The sequence below is a fragment of the Euprymna scolopes genome, chromosome 21 (genome assembly GCF_053919585.1).
Source record: "Euprymna scolopes isolate OS-2025 chromosome 21, ASM5391958v1, whole genome shotgun sequence".
Classification (NCBI taxonomy): domain Eukaryota; kingdom Metazoa; phylum Mollusca; class Cephalopoda; order Sepiida; family Sepiolidae; genus Euprymna; species Euprymna scolopes.
Window position 1 is genome coordinate 50,603,893 of NC_136502.1, and position 17,272 is coordinate 50,621,164.

At 31.0% G+C, this 17,272-nt stretch overlaps 1 protein-coding gene across 2 annotated transcripts in view; it reads left to right on the forward strand.

Moving 5' to 3' along the window:
* LOC145242270 (uncharacterized) overlaps positions 1 to 17,272 on the forward strand; it is a 51,176-nt gene that overhangs the window by 6,188 nt on the left and 27,716 nt on the right. Inside the window, exon 2 of one of the 2 annotated variants that reach the window (XM_080105282.1) lies at positions 7,601 to 11,188. The exons of the other annotated variant lie outside the window; for it this stretch is intronic. Coding sequence (XP_079961408.1) covers positions 8,850 to 9,848 — 999 coding nt within the window. The 5' untranslated portion in view covers positions 7,601 to 8,849 and the 3' untranslated portion in view covers positions 9,849 to 11,188. Of the gene's footprint in view, positions 1 to 7,600; positions 11,189 to 17,272 lie in introns of those variants that run through there. 2 annotated transcript variants of the gene reach the window in all.

Consider the following 17,272-nt stretch of genomic DNA (forward strand, 5'->3'; position numbering starts at 1 on the left):
TTTCAGATTTATTTTGAAATATATCTTGCAGATTTATTTTTAAATATATCTTGGAGATTTATTTTGAAATATATCTTTCAGATTTATTTTTAAATATATCTTTCAGATTTATTTTGAAATATATCTTTCAGATTTATTTTGAAATATATCTTGCAGATGTATTTTTAAATATATCTTGCAGATTTATTTTGAAATATATCTTTCAGATTTATTTTTAAATATATCTTTCAGATTTATTTTTAAATATATCTTGCAGATTTATTTTGAAATATATCTTTCAGATTTATTTTTAAATATATCTTTCAGATTTATTTTTAAATATATCTTTCAGATTTATTTTTAAATATATCTTTCAGATTTATTTTTAAATATATCTTTCAGATTTATTTTTAAATATATCTTTCAGATTTATTTTGAAATATATCTTGCAGATTTATTTTGAAATATATCTTGCAGATTTATTTTGAAATATATCTTGCAGATTTATTTTGAAATATATCTTGCAGATTTATTTTGAAATATATCTTGCAGATTTATTTTGAAATATATCTTTAAGATTTATTTTGAAATATATCTTTCAGATTTATTTTGAAATATATCTTTCAGATTTATTTTGAAATATATCTTGCAGATTTGTTTTTAAATATATCTTTCAGATTTATTTTGAAATATATCTTTCAGATTCATTTTGAAATATATCTTGCAGATTTATTTTGAAATATATTTTTCAGATTTATTTTGAAATATATCTTTCAGATTTATTTTGAAATATATCTTTCAGATTTATTTTGAAATATATCTTTCAGATTTATTTTTAAATATATCTTTCAGATTTATTTTTAAATATATCTTTCAGATTAATTTTTAAATATATCTTTCAGATTTATTTTGAAATATATCTTTCAGATTTATTTTGAAATATATCTTTCAGATTTATTTTGAAATATGTCTTTCAGATTTATTTTTAAATATATTTTTCAGATTTATTTTTAAATATATCTTTCAGATTTATTTTTAAATATATCTTTCAGATTTATTTTGAAATATATTTTTCAGATTTATTTTGAAATATATCTTTCAGATTTATTTTAAAATAAATCTTTCAGATTTATTTTGAAATATATCTTTCAGATTTATTTTGAAATATATCTTTCAGATTTATTTTGAAATATATCTTTCAGATTTATTTTTAAATATATCTTTCAGATTTATTTTTAAATATATCTTTCAGATTTATTTTTAAATATATCTTTCAGATTTATTTTGAAATATATTTTTCAGATTTATTTTGAAATATATTTTTCAGATTTATTTTGAAATATATCTTTCAGATTTATTTTTAAATATATCTTTCAGATTTATTTTTTAATATATCTTTAAGATTTATTTTTAAATATATCTTTCAGATTTATTTTTAAATATATCTTTCAGATCTATGTTAAAATATATCTTGCAGATTTATTTTTTAATATATCTTTCAGATTTATTTTGAAATATATCTTTAAGATTTATTTTGAAATATATCTTTCAGATTTATTTTGAAATATATCTTTCAGATTTATTTTTAAATATATCTTTCAGATTTATTTTTAAATATATCTTTCAGATTTATTTTGAAATATATCTTACAGATGTATTTTTAAATATATCTTGCAGATTTATTTTTAAATATATCTTTCAGATTTATTTTTAAATATATCTTTCAGATTTATTTTTAAATATATATTTCAGATTTATTTTGAAATATATCTTTCAGATTTATTTTGAAATATATCTTTCAGATTTATTTTTAAATATATCTTTCAGATTTATTTTTAAATATATCTTTCAGATGTATTTTTAAATATATCTTTCAGATGTATTTTTAAATATATTTTTCAGATGTTTTTTTAAATATATCTTTCAGATTTATTTTTAAATATATCTTTTAGATTTATTTTGAAATATATCATGTAGATTTATTTTTAAATATATCATGTAGATTTATTTTTAAATATATCTTGTAGATTTATTTTAAACTAAAACAGGAAGTTCAGTTTGGTAATCAGAATATTTTCTACACCGTGGCTAGGTTTTCACCTGACACTGGAACGGTCACATTTAGGGCCGCTTATGTTTCTAAATCAGCAGATTTGCGGTTTAGTTGTACAAATATCCTCGAACCATGTAATCACTAAAATGAATACTTTCAGTCAACAACGTTTTCCTGCTTAATGTGTTTTATTCTATAATTTAAAATGCAAATCATTGAACCATAAAAATAAAATTTGGTTTAATTTTACAGTTTTAAAATAAATTAATTATGAATTATTTTTATTCAATGTTTTGCATTTTAAATTATAAAATGAAACATTTATTCAGTTTACACCCTCATCTTGCATTTTCTCTTTTTATTTGTTAAACAATTATGATTATATACAACTGTTGCACTCTGTTTGCATTAAGCGAAATACCGGTGTTGACCGAAAGTGTTCATCGTAGTGATTACATGGTTCGAGGATATTTGTACAACTAAATGGCAAATCTGCTACCTTTTTCTTCTTACATGCCTTTTTTTTTTCTTTCGCTATTGTAGATGGTTTTAGAGTTTTCGTTTTAGGCGTCCCAATTTCAGCGAGGCAGTTTGGGGGAGAGAGCAGATTTTAATAAGACATTTTCAATGAAAATTGTTTTTAGGTTATACTTTAATGTGAGGGAGTGAGAGAAATGTTAGATGATAAATCCTAGATACGTGCAAAATGAATGGCCGATCCCCAAAATGTATAAATAGTTTGACCTCTCACTTCACTTAAAAATTCACCCAAATTCAGGAAATCAAATACTTTTAACGAGATTTTCAGTAGTTATTACTTAATGGTCAAAAAATATAATAAACTCATTATTTTTTAATATCTTGGTAAAACTTTTTTATTTTTTTTATTCAATCTTCACCCCAAACAAGGCAAGTGCCACTTTGAAGTAGGGGGCTACTATCAGGGACATAATTTGCGGGAGCATTATGAAGGGAGATGAGTAGAAAGATGTTTGTTCACATTACACTTGAACTTCTGCGCATCAGTACAGTTAGGAAAGCAGTATCCCGGAAGCGAGTTCCAAAGACTTGCAGTTCTGGGGAAGAAACTATTGGAGTAAAAGGCTTTCTTACACCTAGGGATCTCTACTGTAAAATGGTGGGACTTAGTTGCTTGTCGGGTTTGTTGAGGGTAGTCACTTCAAGGAGGTACAAGTGCTTGCAGTTTGTCAAAGCAGCCACCATTAAAGTATTTGTAGAACAGGCAGAGGGATGCAACATTTCGTCGATGGGACAGAGGCTGAAGCTTAGATGATAGTTCAGGACCTATCAGGTTGGCGATTCTCTTTTGAACCCTGTCCAGGAGTGAGAGACAAGCAGCAGATGCACCAGCCCAAATGTGACAGCATGCGTAAACAAAAAAAAAGACCTAAAAATATAGTTTCAAATACTAAAAAAACATGCATGAATTTATTTTTGCTTTTTTTTTTAATGAAAATAAAGTATCATAGATGTTAAATATTAAAAAAAAATTAAAACATTTAAGCAACATTATGAAAAAAGCCTCTAGAGTAGGCACTGCCAAAAATGGCCGAAAAATCAAGTTGTTGTTGTTTTTTAAAACGAAATTACATTTATTAAAATCCATTATTTCTGAGTAACTTTTTTTTTCCAGAAAGATAAAACCTTGAATTTTATCATATAGAAAGCAGAATAATTAAAAACTTTTTCTACTATTTTTAATTAAATTTTAAATGTTAAATTTTCCCTAAAAGTTAACAATTGACATTTTTTGTTTTGCACAAAAAACGTATATAAATAGTTAAAAAAAAAAGGTTTTTGAAAGAATTAATTTGTTTATTTCTTGTCTAACTAAGATTTAGGGTGATTTTCTATGAGAATATGCAAAATTATTATAATATAAGTACCTGGATTTCAAATAATTCCACTTATTCATATAGGCAACCAGTTACTTCGAGTCGATTTGATTACTGTTTACATTTGTACTTGATAAAAAGCAAACTACGGAAGACCAAACAGGCCAAAAAAAAACTTATTTTTCAGTGACGAAAATTTCAATGTATTATTAACACTGAGGCTGGCCAGTACCGGATGGGTGACCATTTGTATGAGTTTGGTTTTTAATGTGTATGTGTGTGTGGGCCAGGCTCTCCAAAATGGGGAGGGGGCAATTTAAAGCAGAATAAAAAAATTATTTCAGCGCGTTTGGTCAACCGTAGTCGAAAGGTGGCAAACGTTTCCAAACTTGATCGAAAAAAATAATGATATTTTTAACACAAAGGGCGCAATATTTATCGAATTTTTTTTGTATCGATTCTTCAAAGCATGCCCTGTTTAATAATGGTCATGCATTATTCGGCTCGGTAAAAAAACATTGTTAATTTATTTATCAAAGATTTTAAAATGGCTTTTTCCGTATAAATATTCAAATTTTTTTTTTTTTGCTTAACTTAAATTAATTATTTTACTTAACATATTCACCGAGTTTCACACTTCAAAACTCAAAAGCGGGATAATTAAACACAATCGAAGTTCTGATATTTAGACGTCAAAATAAGGTATGCAAACATTTTTTTTTAAATCTATAATCCTGTCCCTTACAACGACACAGTATGTTTTGTTCAGTTCCAGATGATTATTTTAAGCATATTTGGAACCCCCTCAAAACAAGGGGGGGGTTTGTAAGCAAAAATATATATATATATATAAATATCGTTTATGAAAAATAAGTACACTGTTATATCTCTTAATAATCGCTGAAAATTTCGTATTGATTGGATAATTACCTGATTTTTGGTAGATTTTTAAAAAGACGGTCCGTCAAAAAGTACTTACCTGCCTTCCCCCCCCCCAGTTTTGGCGGTGTCTACTCTAGAGTAAGTTTTAATGGAATTCATACAACTTAAAGAAAAATTAATTTCGCAAACGAATGATATTATCATTGAATTAAGCATTGTTTATTCAATATTTTCACAAAAAATAATACAATTGCAAAAATATTTCTTGTGATTTTAATAATAATGGTTAATGTAATATAGTATTTTCCTTGTATGCATGAATGTGTAAACAGCGACATGAGGAATTTTTTGTATAATCTTAAAAAATAATTGAAAAATTTTAGATCCAGGATCACTTAGAAAGTATAATTAAAAAAACAAACAAGCACAAAATAAAATACAAAACAAAACAGATTGTATTTGCATTCTACACACCATGTTCTATTTAATTATTAATAAATGTTTTAGCTTATTATTTATTTCAATGAATAAATTGACAATGTAATCAGTGATTTTAATTTACTTTTTTCATACTTAAAATACATTTTTACTTTTATTTAAAAAGGATTACTTTAATTGTTACGCCACATTTAATAATAAATCAAGTCATTATATAAAACAATAAATAAATACGGTGAATATAGTGATACACTACAACAGAACACCGACCACTCTAATTTGTTTTTTAGGAGTATTCGAGGTCTCTGACAACAAATCTGATAATCAAACCCGTCGCAAATTTACCGTTTGCATGGTATTAACCCCTGAACCCAGGGACTTTTTTTTGGGGGGGGTTTAGACAACTTTTTCTTCTAATTTTAAATTGTCCGCTAATAAAAAAGAATTGAAAATTTTATGTTCTGAAAAAAAAAAAAATGTCTTTTTCTTTTCTTCTTGTTTTATTTCTTTTCCGTATAGTTTTAAATTGTCCACTCCAGAAGATCCATACGCCATGTGAAAAGGCAGTTTGCTATGCGAAGGCACTTAACAGCCATCATTTATGCTACCATGTGTAGCGTAAACGGAAGCTGTAAAATGGTGGAAAATAGTTCCTGGATTCAGGGGTTAATATAAGACCAAAAAAGGTCCAACCTTGAACGCCCTTTGAGGCTCGTGGCACAGTGGATAGAGATGTTGAATCTCTACAGTTCCATGTGAGCATTGTTTGGAGATAACGGTTTCGATCTGACTCAAAGTCATCCAGAGGATTAGTTGGCCAAAATGTGGTGAGATGATAACAACTATAGAAGGTAGTAATTACTGAAAATACAGTTGAAGATTCGGCATTTTTATCCCATCACAGTTAACAACCTGATGAAGGCCAGGGGAAAAGTTGGCTGAAACATCATTAAACAACAACAGCTATAAAAAATGAGGAGAATAGTCCACAAATAAATAAAAAAAAGAGCAGTGCATATTTTAAATAGTCAAAAATTTTTTAGTGCTTACTTAAATACGCAATAAGCTCAGAATCTTTGTGATAATTTTAGTTTCAATAATTATTTTTTATCTTAATTTAAAATTTTATTTTTTATTGGATAAAATTGCATTTGTCACCATTATTCTTTAAAGTAATGTACCTATTTACTATGCCTCCCCACGGGACAGAGTTAGACACCAGGGTCGTTTTTTAACGTGGAGAAAAGGTACAAAAATAAAAATTGCCTCAGTCGTGAAGGATTTCTCCTCCACCGAAAGAGAACAAGAAATAGAAGTGCAGCATCTGAAGAACAGATACTACACTTTGATCTTGTCCCGAAGGCCAAGTTTGCAGTTTAAAGTAATGTAGCACACGAATTTGAATTTGCACTTTCTATTCTCTCATTATATGTATGAGAATTAATATTTGGCATTTTTCTCAAGGGCAAGCCGATTCTAAAACTAAACTCTGATACTTTCACAGTCTGTCCTTCTCTGGTCTCCTGAAGAAAAGCAATTTATTTCAGTTACATATAAAAGAACGGATGATTTGTATTGCCCAGCAAAAAACATTTTTCATACATATTTCCTTAATTTGTCTGTTATTCAAATACCCCCCACACATTCCCTCCCTCTCATATTTGGATATATTTTCTTCTCATATGACTAGGGCATATTTTCCTGCTTCTTTCACAAGAATATGCTTCAACTGTTTACAAATTACAGGTGTTGGCTAGCTCTCAACTTGCTCACTTCTCAAAACAGCTTACTCTCCCTTGCCAAACTTTTAATTCATCTTGCAGTTTAATATTCTCAAAATAAACAATTTGTTTAAGTGAAATTATAATTTAAATCTCATACTAATACTAGGGACCTCAAAATTCCATTGAGCTTTTTTCTTATGCAGTTCACACTGTGAGAATGTCACACATATGAATACGCCACATATTTTTGCTGAGCAAGACTCAAAATCGAGTAAAGCATCTGAATTTTCTTACGTTTGTATTTGTATTTTGTTTTCACATTTTGTTTTGTTTTTACATTTTTTACATTTTGTTTTTACATTTTTTACATTTTGTTTTTACATTTTTTACATTTTGTTTTTACATTTTTTAGATTTTGTTTTTATATTTTGTTTTTCCATTTTTCCATTTTGTTTATACATTTTGGTATTACATTTTTCACATTTTTTACATTTTGTTTTAATATTTTTTTCACATTTTTTAATATTTTGGTTTTACATTTTTTTACATTTTTCACATTTTGTTTTTACATTTTTTATATTTTGTTTTTACATTTTGTTTTCATATTTTGTTTTTATCATTTATGAATGTGCGAGTTTTTTCAACTCAAATCTCTTATTTATTCACAGGTATTCCATCAATAGTACGAATGGAAGACTTCTTCATGTGAAAATAAGGAGATACATATTATAACTGTTTATAAATAACAATATATTAATGTGAAACCATAAATTCTAATCCAACAACCAATATTGGAATACATTCATAATTCACTACATACTCTAATAAAAAACAGACGAATCTAACAAGAGAACAACTTAATTTGTTAAGTCTGCAGTTAAATATAATTCATTCAAATCCACTCTAGGGAAAAACCTTTTTTGGATTTTCTGATTATTATTTTTACAGAATGCATTTGTTTTCATTAAAACAAGTTGCAGTTTTTGACGCATCATTCATCATAACTTATTTAATGCAAAGGAAAAACGTGCAAAAACATACAATCTTTACAACTGAGGTTTTAATTACAAATAATATATCAATGTGAAAAATAAAACCTAATCGAAAAGCAAATACAAACTGAGAAAAAGAACATTCACAATTCACATCACACTGTAATAAAATATACTAATATCCAGGAAGAACAACCTAACTTCTTAAATCTAGGGCTCAGTATAATCTATTTTAATGACATTCAAGTCCACACTAGAAATAAAAAGTTTTTGGGTTTTGGTGTAATTTGTTGATCATTATTTTCACAGAAAACTTATATTAAATAAATTGAAAAAAATATTTATTAATTAATATTGAGCATTCCAAGTAGTAGTCAATGCTAACAGCTTAAAAACTGAATTCTGAATATTTGGCCGGCATCAAGCTACAAGATTTTTCACATTATTTGTTCCTTTAAAATTTAACTGGCAAGATTGTCAAACAAACATAAGTGTCCTGGAAGAATCAGGTTGCTCGGCTATAATTCTTAAAAATTATAATTTGAGCTAGACTGGCCACATTGTAAGGCTGAGCAGCCAGTCCTTTCCTGAGAAAATATTTTATTATTTTGGCTAGTATCAAGTAACAGATTTCTTTCAACTTATTCATTTGAAACTGGCAAGATCGTCAAACAAACATAAGTGTCCTGAAAGAGTCAGGTTACTCTAATATAGAAGCTTTAGTTCTTAAAAAAACACTCTTTTTGGACTAGTCACGTTGTAAGGTTGAGCAACCAGTTTTTTCCCAAGAAAATATTTTATTCTGAACTAAATGTGTGAGCTAGGAGAGTTGAAAGACAGATGAAGCGATACAAGTATTAACAAGTTTATTTAACATTTTTGACATATAATTAGAAAATTCAATGTAAAAAAACACAACAAAAGTATGCAGAAATACATGGGAGATAAGCCTTATATATGTGAAGTGTGTGGTTCATCATTTAAAAAAAAATCTACGTTGGAGATACATGTGCGTATCCACACAGGTGAAAAACCTTATACATGTGAAGTGTGTGGCTCATCATTTACAGGAAAATCACAGTTAACAATACACATGAGAAAATACACTGGGGAGAAACCATATTCTTGCCAACTGTGTAATTCGTCATTTATAACAAAGCAGAATTTAAAGAGACACATAGAAACCCACACAGAAGGAAGGCATTCTGAATTGTGCGATGTGTGTGGCTCTTCATTTACATCGAAAGCTGTTTTGAAGAGACACCTGAAAACTCACACTGGAGAGAAACCTTTCACATGTGAGGTGTGCAGCTCGTCATTTACAGAAAAGTATGTTTTAGCAAGACACATGAAAATACACACTGGGGAGAAACCTTATAGTTGTGAAGTATGTGACTCGTCATTCACAAGAAAAGATGATTTAAAGGGGCATGTACGACGGCATAACAGAGTGAAAAACACAGAAAACCAAACTCTAGAGAAACCTTTTTCTTGTGGAGTATGTGGTTCATCGTTTACAGAGAAATCTTCTCTGAGAGTGCATATGCGAATACACACTGGAGAGAAACCGCACTCTTGTGAAATGTGTGTCTTATCGTTTACAACAAAGTCTGACCTGAAGCGGCACATACGGATCCACACTGGGGAGAAACCTCATTGTTGTGACATCTGTGACTCGGCATTTTCCCAGAAGACGCATCTAAAGATCCACATGCAATCTCACACTGGCGAGAAACCTTATTCCTGTAACGTGTGTACCTCAGCCTTTACAGTAAAAGCCAATTTAACTGTACACATGCGGAAACACACTGGAGAGAAACCATATTCTTGTGAAATATGTGGCTCTTCATTTGCAAGAAATGAGAACCTAAAGTCGCACATGCAAATTCACATCAGAGAAAATTTTGCACCAGGCTTCTCTTAAGACATAAACTCTGACCAAATATTTTAATCATCATAATCATACTCTATGAATCCATAGATCCTACTGCTGGCATTGGTTTCCCTGATATTTTGAAGTGTGTAATATCTTCACTAAACGATCTATAAAAAGTTGAATATAGAATGCAGCAGAGAGTCCCGGGAACATGTTTATCAGAAAGAACAGTTGGAAATAAGTCATACACCATCCACTATGACGATGCAATTCCTTTATCTACCTACTTAATAAAACTTGACATAGTCACTATCATCATATCGTATGAATCCGGTGATTCTTTTGTTGGCATTGGTTTCCCAATATTTTTTCTAGTCAGAACACTTTCTAGAATATTTATGGGGTACTTACAGGAGTTACCACGAGAAAGTTGTTAACATCCTAAGTGAAAGTGATGTTTGTGGAACGAACTGTATTCAGACTTGAAATACCCAGTCTGTGTCGATAACTACTTATCCAGCGTCACTACCCAATATTTTAATAAAAATGTTTATTAAAACAAAATATCAAAACTTGAAAGATATAGACTAGAATGAAAACCCCCATTTTCCATTTGACCATGCACTGAATTATACAAGTAAAATAATGTTGAAGCTCTAAATAACTGGATTAAGCTTCATATTCCACCAGCTCAGCTCAGTTGTGGCCAGGTAGATATATACTTCCTTCTCGCCACAGAAAGATGTGGCAAAAGGTTGGGATATCTGTAGGGTCATGCTAATACTCTTAAAGGAGAACTTTGGCCTTTTAATTATTACCTTCGTAGTCCCATCAGCATTCCCTGGTCGGGACGTTTCAAGCAGTAAGCAATAAACTTGCTCTACCCAAAATATGGAAGGCAACAGGCTGAGAGATCTAGGACTACCTATAACCACACCTCAGCTTGACAAATGCTCAAAAATGGCCAAGACTGTCAGACTGTGTCGAGGATGTATCCTTAACTGGCTTTAATATAACCTATTTAAACTGGTATTTAGCAAAACTAGACAAGGGATGGAATACATGAAAAACAGTGAAGTAGACTATTCAAGAGATAAAACTATTATAAATCAACAAAATGCTAGTCACAGGAAATTGTTTTATTGGATTATCTTAAATTGTTTTATTGGATTATCTTTAAAAAAAGCAAGATAAAACTTTAATTTATGAAATTGGTAACTTATTATATTTTTATTCTCATACCATTCTCCTCTGTAACACTAATAATATAGGTTTACAAAACTTCTAACCTATATAATTAATGATGTCTTAAAATTTAAAGGATTTCATCATATCAGTCATTCTTGGAGAGTTTGTGAAAATTAAAGATGAATCGTCAATGAACGTATTAACAATTTTCGGATTTTTTTGTTTTGATTTCATATATATACTTTTATATGTTTGCTTTGACTTTTTTATTTAAATTAGTAATATCTTCTCTCTCTCTCTCTCTCTCTCTCTCTCTCTCTCTCTCTCTGTATATATGAAAAAGCATTAAAAACTGGTTTATTGTGAGTAGCAGTAGTATTTGTATTATTATTATTATAAGTAGTTTGTGGTAAGAATGATACTTTTCTATAAAAATGTTTTTACTTTTAAGAATGTTTCATATAAAAAAAATTATCATTTACACTAAACTACTTATAATAAAACAAATACTACTACTAATAATAATTATAATAGTAATTCATCTAACCTGAATATCGAGTGGCTGTGGAGCTTCAACCAGATTATGACCAAGAACTTCGGGCATGGATGGACAAGGGTTGGCTTGTGCCATACCTGGAAGACAACATCGGATTTCCCAAGCAGTTAATTCCATTGATGGTCATGATGCAGCAGAATAAGGCAAAGGTGCGACCAGTGATGGATCAGCGTGAACTGAACAATCATATAGATGCATTCATGGCGAATGCAGGTGTTTGCGCTACTAAGATGTGTGAGTGGTGACAAAAAAAGGACCAAACGTATTACTGCTTGACCTCCTGAGAGCATATCTCCAAGTATGAGTCCACAAGACACTGTGGCCATACCAGGGGTAGAGGTTGATGGAAGTAGATACTGTCTGACACTTTTGGGGTTCAGCTTGAACGTGTCTCTCTCATAATGAAGGCTGTCATTAGCAGAATACTATCACAGGAGGAAGCTGTGGATCGCGCAACATCAGCTAATATCGATATTTTTGTTGATGAAGACGTGTCTGCCTCTCGAATCTACAAACATTTAACGATTTGAATTAGAATGCAAGGACCCAGAACGACTTGGAGACGGCACATGTGTGCTGGGACTGATAGTCTTAAGAGAGCATGGTGTCCTACACTGGAAACAAGGGAATGCAATCCCAGAAATTCCCAATATCATAACACGACTGACTGTATTTTCCTTGTGTGGAAAGCTTGTAGGGCACCTCCCAGTATGTACGTATCTGAGTGTGACATGCGAAGTAATAAAGACAAGAGCCTGTTCAGTCGCAAATGGCTGGAACGACAAGGTGACAGACACAGTAAAGCAGAACGATTCAGTTTGTGGGAACTGGTGCGTGGACAGCAGGGAACTGAACATCTGGGTTGATGCCAGCACGCTAGCAATCAGAGTTGCATTAGAAAGAGATGGAACTGTGGGGGAGCACACTTGTTGGCTGTGACCTGAGAACAATGTGCAGCATATTAATCTGGCTGAATTGGATGCCGTGTTAAGAGGAATAAACTTGTCGCTCCAGTGGCAGACCAAAGTGTTGCACATTAAGATCGACTCTGGATGATGTGTACACAACTGTGTGTCAGAAACTTTCAACAAGAAAGCATGAGTTCACACCAAGGCTGCCAGTAAGATGCTCATTAGAAGACGACTGAATACTCTTAAAGAATTGATGAAGTAATATGAGCTCTCAGTAGACGTGGCATTGGTTGCATCAATTCACAACATAGTCGATCAATTGATGCACATACCACAATGTTTCAATGCCATGAAGGAGAATCAAGCCACTGATCAGTGCAGTGCATGTTACTGAGCTGGACGTGGGTTAGATCATGTCCATTCACAGAAACAGTGGACAATCAGGAATGCAACGCGCCACTTATTTCGCCCAGAGAGTTTATCCCGTGACAACAAAGGCAGCAGTTAGATTGGTAATGTGAACATGCGTGGGATGTCAATCTATAGATTCAGCACCAGTTCACTGGGAGAAAGGAAAGCTGGAGGTGAAAGTGATTGGCAACGGTTGTGAATGAATACTACACAATACAGTACTTACCATTTTCCTAACTACCACGAATTGTGAGCCATCATGGTTTTCAGTGTGGAGGCAATAAAATCAGGAAAATATTAATTTTTATTATTTTTTTCATCCTTTTTATTAGACTGAATGTACGACAATCGAGGCCACCATGTTGTTTTTAAAATTTGGCCTTTTTAACGTTTGACAGATTGGCATTTTTAAAGCCAAAATTGGCCTTTTTTATACTCTTTCATGGGACCAAATGATGACAAAATAATAAAAATGAATTTTTTTCTGGTTGTATTTAAACCTTAGTGTCTAATAATGCGTTTTATATAAAAATAAATAGTTTTTATAATTTTTTTATCTGTCAAATAATTTACGCCGTTAAACTACACATTAACCGAAATGAGAATGGGAATTTTGGAAAATAACGACCGCTGTATACGTAACGTTATCTTGTGTATACAGTAAATGTATACATTAGTAATGGGTTTACCACGTTTTATTGCTTGTATTTTCGTGTTGACAAGCAAACCTGAAAACTATTGCAAGACCACAATAATTTTCCAACTTGCTTTAACAAAAGATAGAAATAAAATCACGAAATCCTTTCTCATTTTACATGTTATTTTCAGGTTTCTATTGAAATTAAAATTATCAGATAAATTTTTTGTAGATTTCAATTTTATTTACGATCAGAACAAAGTTTAATATATTTCATTATGTAATAAATGAACGTTCTTTAAGTACTGTCTCCGAAGCTGAACGATCAATTCTCTGCTTTATAAAGACTAATGTGTACTCACCAAAATATTAACAAGGCTTTATTAGTTGTTATAAATATCCATCTTCAGCAAGGCCGTGCTTAGGGTACCTGCAGACTCCACAATTGTGAAGTGGGGGACACAAATTCTCATGGCCCGGGAAACTGCAAGGTTCCTTAGCTCCACATATTTGACTTGACTTTGATTTTGACATATAGATGCTTGAAGTCCAGGTTTTGGACCTGTTCATCGTTCCCAGGGAAAAATTTTCCTAGGCAACTTTGTATTTATTGTAATGAAAAAAAAAAATTAGAATTAACTGGAAAATTATTGTCATACTCGTATGTTGAAATATATCTATCAAAAAGTCTCTCTCTCTCTCTCCCCCCCACATATATATATATATATATATATATATATATATATATATATATATATATATATATATATATAAGAGCAAATAGTTAATAAAACATGTTAAAAACACTTTGAAAAAGAGTTAAAAACATATTTAATCTGAAAAGGAAACACTAAATAAATGGATAGTCCTTAATTCACGGAGTTTCAAAGAAATACTTTCCTTCTCATCAGAGGGTAGAAATTAACAAAATGCGGGATCGGATTTTGCATACAAAAGTATTTGATGAAACTGCAAGTAAGTCAAAGATCTTACTTGATAACAAAAAGTGAAGCAGAGGGAACATGGTGAAGAAAAAGGTGACCTCACGCGAATGGATAGTCTGATGAAAGGTAAATTATCCAATGACGGTAAAGTCCAAAAATATAAATCCAAGAAAGTTAACTGAATTTCCATTCGCACAAGTAAAATCCAAAGAAATCGAGTAATTGGAAGATGGTCCAAAATAATCCAAAAGGCCGAAATCCATGGAATAATTCACAAATATGTACAAAGAAAAGGGGGAAAATTCAAATAATATCAATAAAAGAAAAATAAGATATGCGTTTGACACGGCTGCAGAGACAAAATGTAATTCTTATTATAAGCTCTATCTCCTATTTGGTTTTATTGAGCTTTTACATCCGGTTGAGATTACTTTATAAATATTAATTCTTTAATATTTATAGTATACTTTAGTTTTACCATCTTGGATCATTTTGGTAAATTTAATTGTAATTTTTATTTTATATATATATATATATATATATATATATATATATATATATATATATATACTAGTGTTGGAACGATTAATCGGAATCAGGAATCGGAAAAATCGAAGCTTTTTTGAGTATAGGCATCGGTATCGGAAAAAATTTAGCCTCTATTCTAATGCCAAAACAGGCTCCTTAAATTAGCTTCTTTTTTTTTTTTTGATTTTGCTTTAGGAAACATTTTCCACTACTTGTAGTAATAAAATAATAGTTATTGATTTAAACTTCCAGTAAAACTAAAACTATAGATCACCCCCTCAAAAGTGTGTTTTTATGTTTGAGAAAATATATGCACATTTAAGATGTGCTTTTATAGTAATCGGGACAAAATAGCACTTTAATAGTTAAATATTTAGAGATTTATAAAGAATCAGAATTGGTAATCGTATCAGAATCGAGAATTTAGTTCAGAAGTTGTAGCGGAATCGGGAAAAATTTGAATCGTCCCATCACTAATATATACACACACGCATATATATATATATATGGGAGTAGCAGTTAAATCTTGTCTATCACGTCATAAAAGTAACATCTATAAATGAACAACAAATAAAGAAATAACGGTCACTAACCTAAGTAACTTACAAACTGTGTGAATTTATTATAGGCAACACATACAAAACATACATAAGAAAGTCATGAAGAGTGTAGTCTTAACAGGACCAAGAAAACCACAATGAGAGAGAAAAGGGGAAAGGAAATCGATATCGCCACCTATGGGCTGAAAAATGCAACACATACGTCAATTTTTTTTACTATATATAATATATATATATACGCACACAGTCCTGGTCAAAATCATAAGACCACTTAAGAAAGTAAGCGTTTACGCATAATATCGAATTTTTAATCAATCATATTTTCCCTTTTGGCAATGGTTTCAACCATTTGTTTGATTAAAAATTCGATAATGTGCGTAAACGTTTACTTTCTTCAGTGGTCTTATGATTTTGACCAGGACTATATATATATGTGTGTGTGTGTGTGTGTGTGTGTGTGTGTGTGTGTGTGTGTGTGTGTGTGTGTGTGTGTGTGTTAGAGGTGCTGGTGGGTACTTATCGTTACACCTGTTACAAACTTTTGAATCTCTTTGGATATTTGCAACCAAAATTATTGGATTTTGCTGAGTATATTTTTCATTCTTTCCTATACTCTTTTATTTATTTATTTATTTTTTTTTTACAAAAATTTTTTCCTCGACTGTTTTCAAAAATTGAGCTAACCAGCAAAAATAGATATTTATCTATACTTATCTTTTGCTAACGTTCCCCCCCCACTGAGAAGAAGAGCCCATCTTTGAAACTCCATGAAATAAGGAACCGTTCACCTTTATTTCGTATTTTTTGGTGTGAATAAAATATTCAATTCCACAAAATCTTGACGTTTTCTACTTTGTCAACATTGGCGCCAGGAAAGTTGAGATTTTGGGAAAGCATGTATAGTAAGGCCTGATCCTAATATAAACAACTTGCACTGACGGGAAAAGGCAGTAATCTATATATTAATATTGTAGTACACCTAGCTGCCTACGTGTGTCACGCTTTTGTGTAAATGGTTAAAATAACGTTTTTGTCAGCAAACTTCACACACACATACAAATATACACAAAAGTTCCTTCTGACTTTGATCAATTTAGACGGGTCATCAAGTATATCACAAGTTAACCCCTCTTCTTAGTTTTTTGTGATTTCAAAGTTTTTCACATTTATCTAAAACATTGGTGTCAATTTTTTTTTCTTCATTTTACATATTTGTGAGCTGGTAGTGAAACGAATGTTCCGAATATATTAAGATGCCATAAAATCAAAATACTTAAAAATAGAACTTTTAGTTAATGTTGAAACAGTTATTCTGATTATTTACTATTGGAACAGTTATTCTGATAGTCAATTTCCTTAAGACTACAAGCCGAAAAAAAAAAAATACTTGGCCTTTTGGCCAAGATCCAAGCACGCAGAGAGGTTGGCCTTCCTGAGCTGTTCGTTGTATGTAGACGTTCCATGGGTCACTGTGGTTGAAAGCTCGTTTTCCAATCTCACACCTGACCCCTCAGTCTCCGCCGTACTTCGACCGAGGGGGGGGGGAACAAACATTCTACGCTGAATGCCGGTCTGCACTTAAAGCGTTGTTGGGGACCAGTGTCCTCGAACAGTCTAGAAACAGGCTTTATCGGGAGCTAGTGGGGCGTAGCAAAAAGGAACCGCTAGTGAAACGGACGGGGATGTCGTTGGAGGAGGTCCGCTCCCAGTGGAGTTAGGCGTCGGGACGGGACTTTC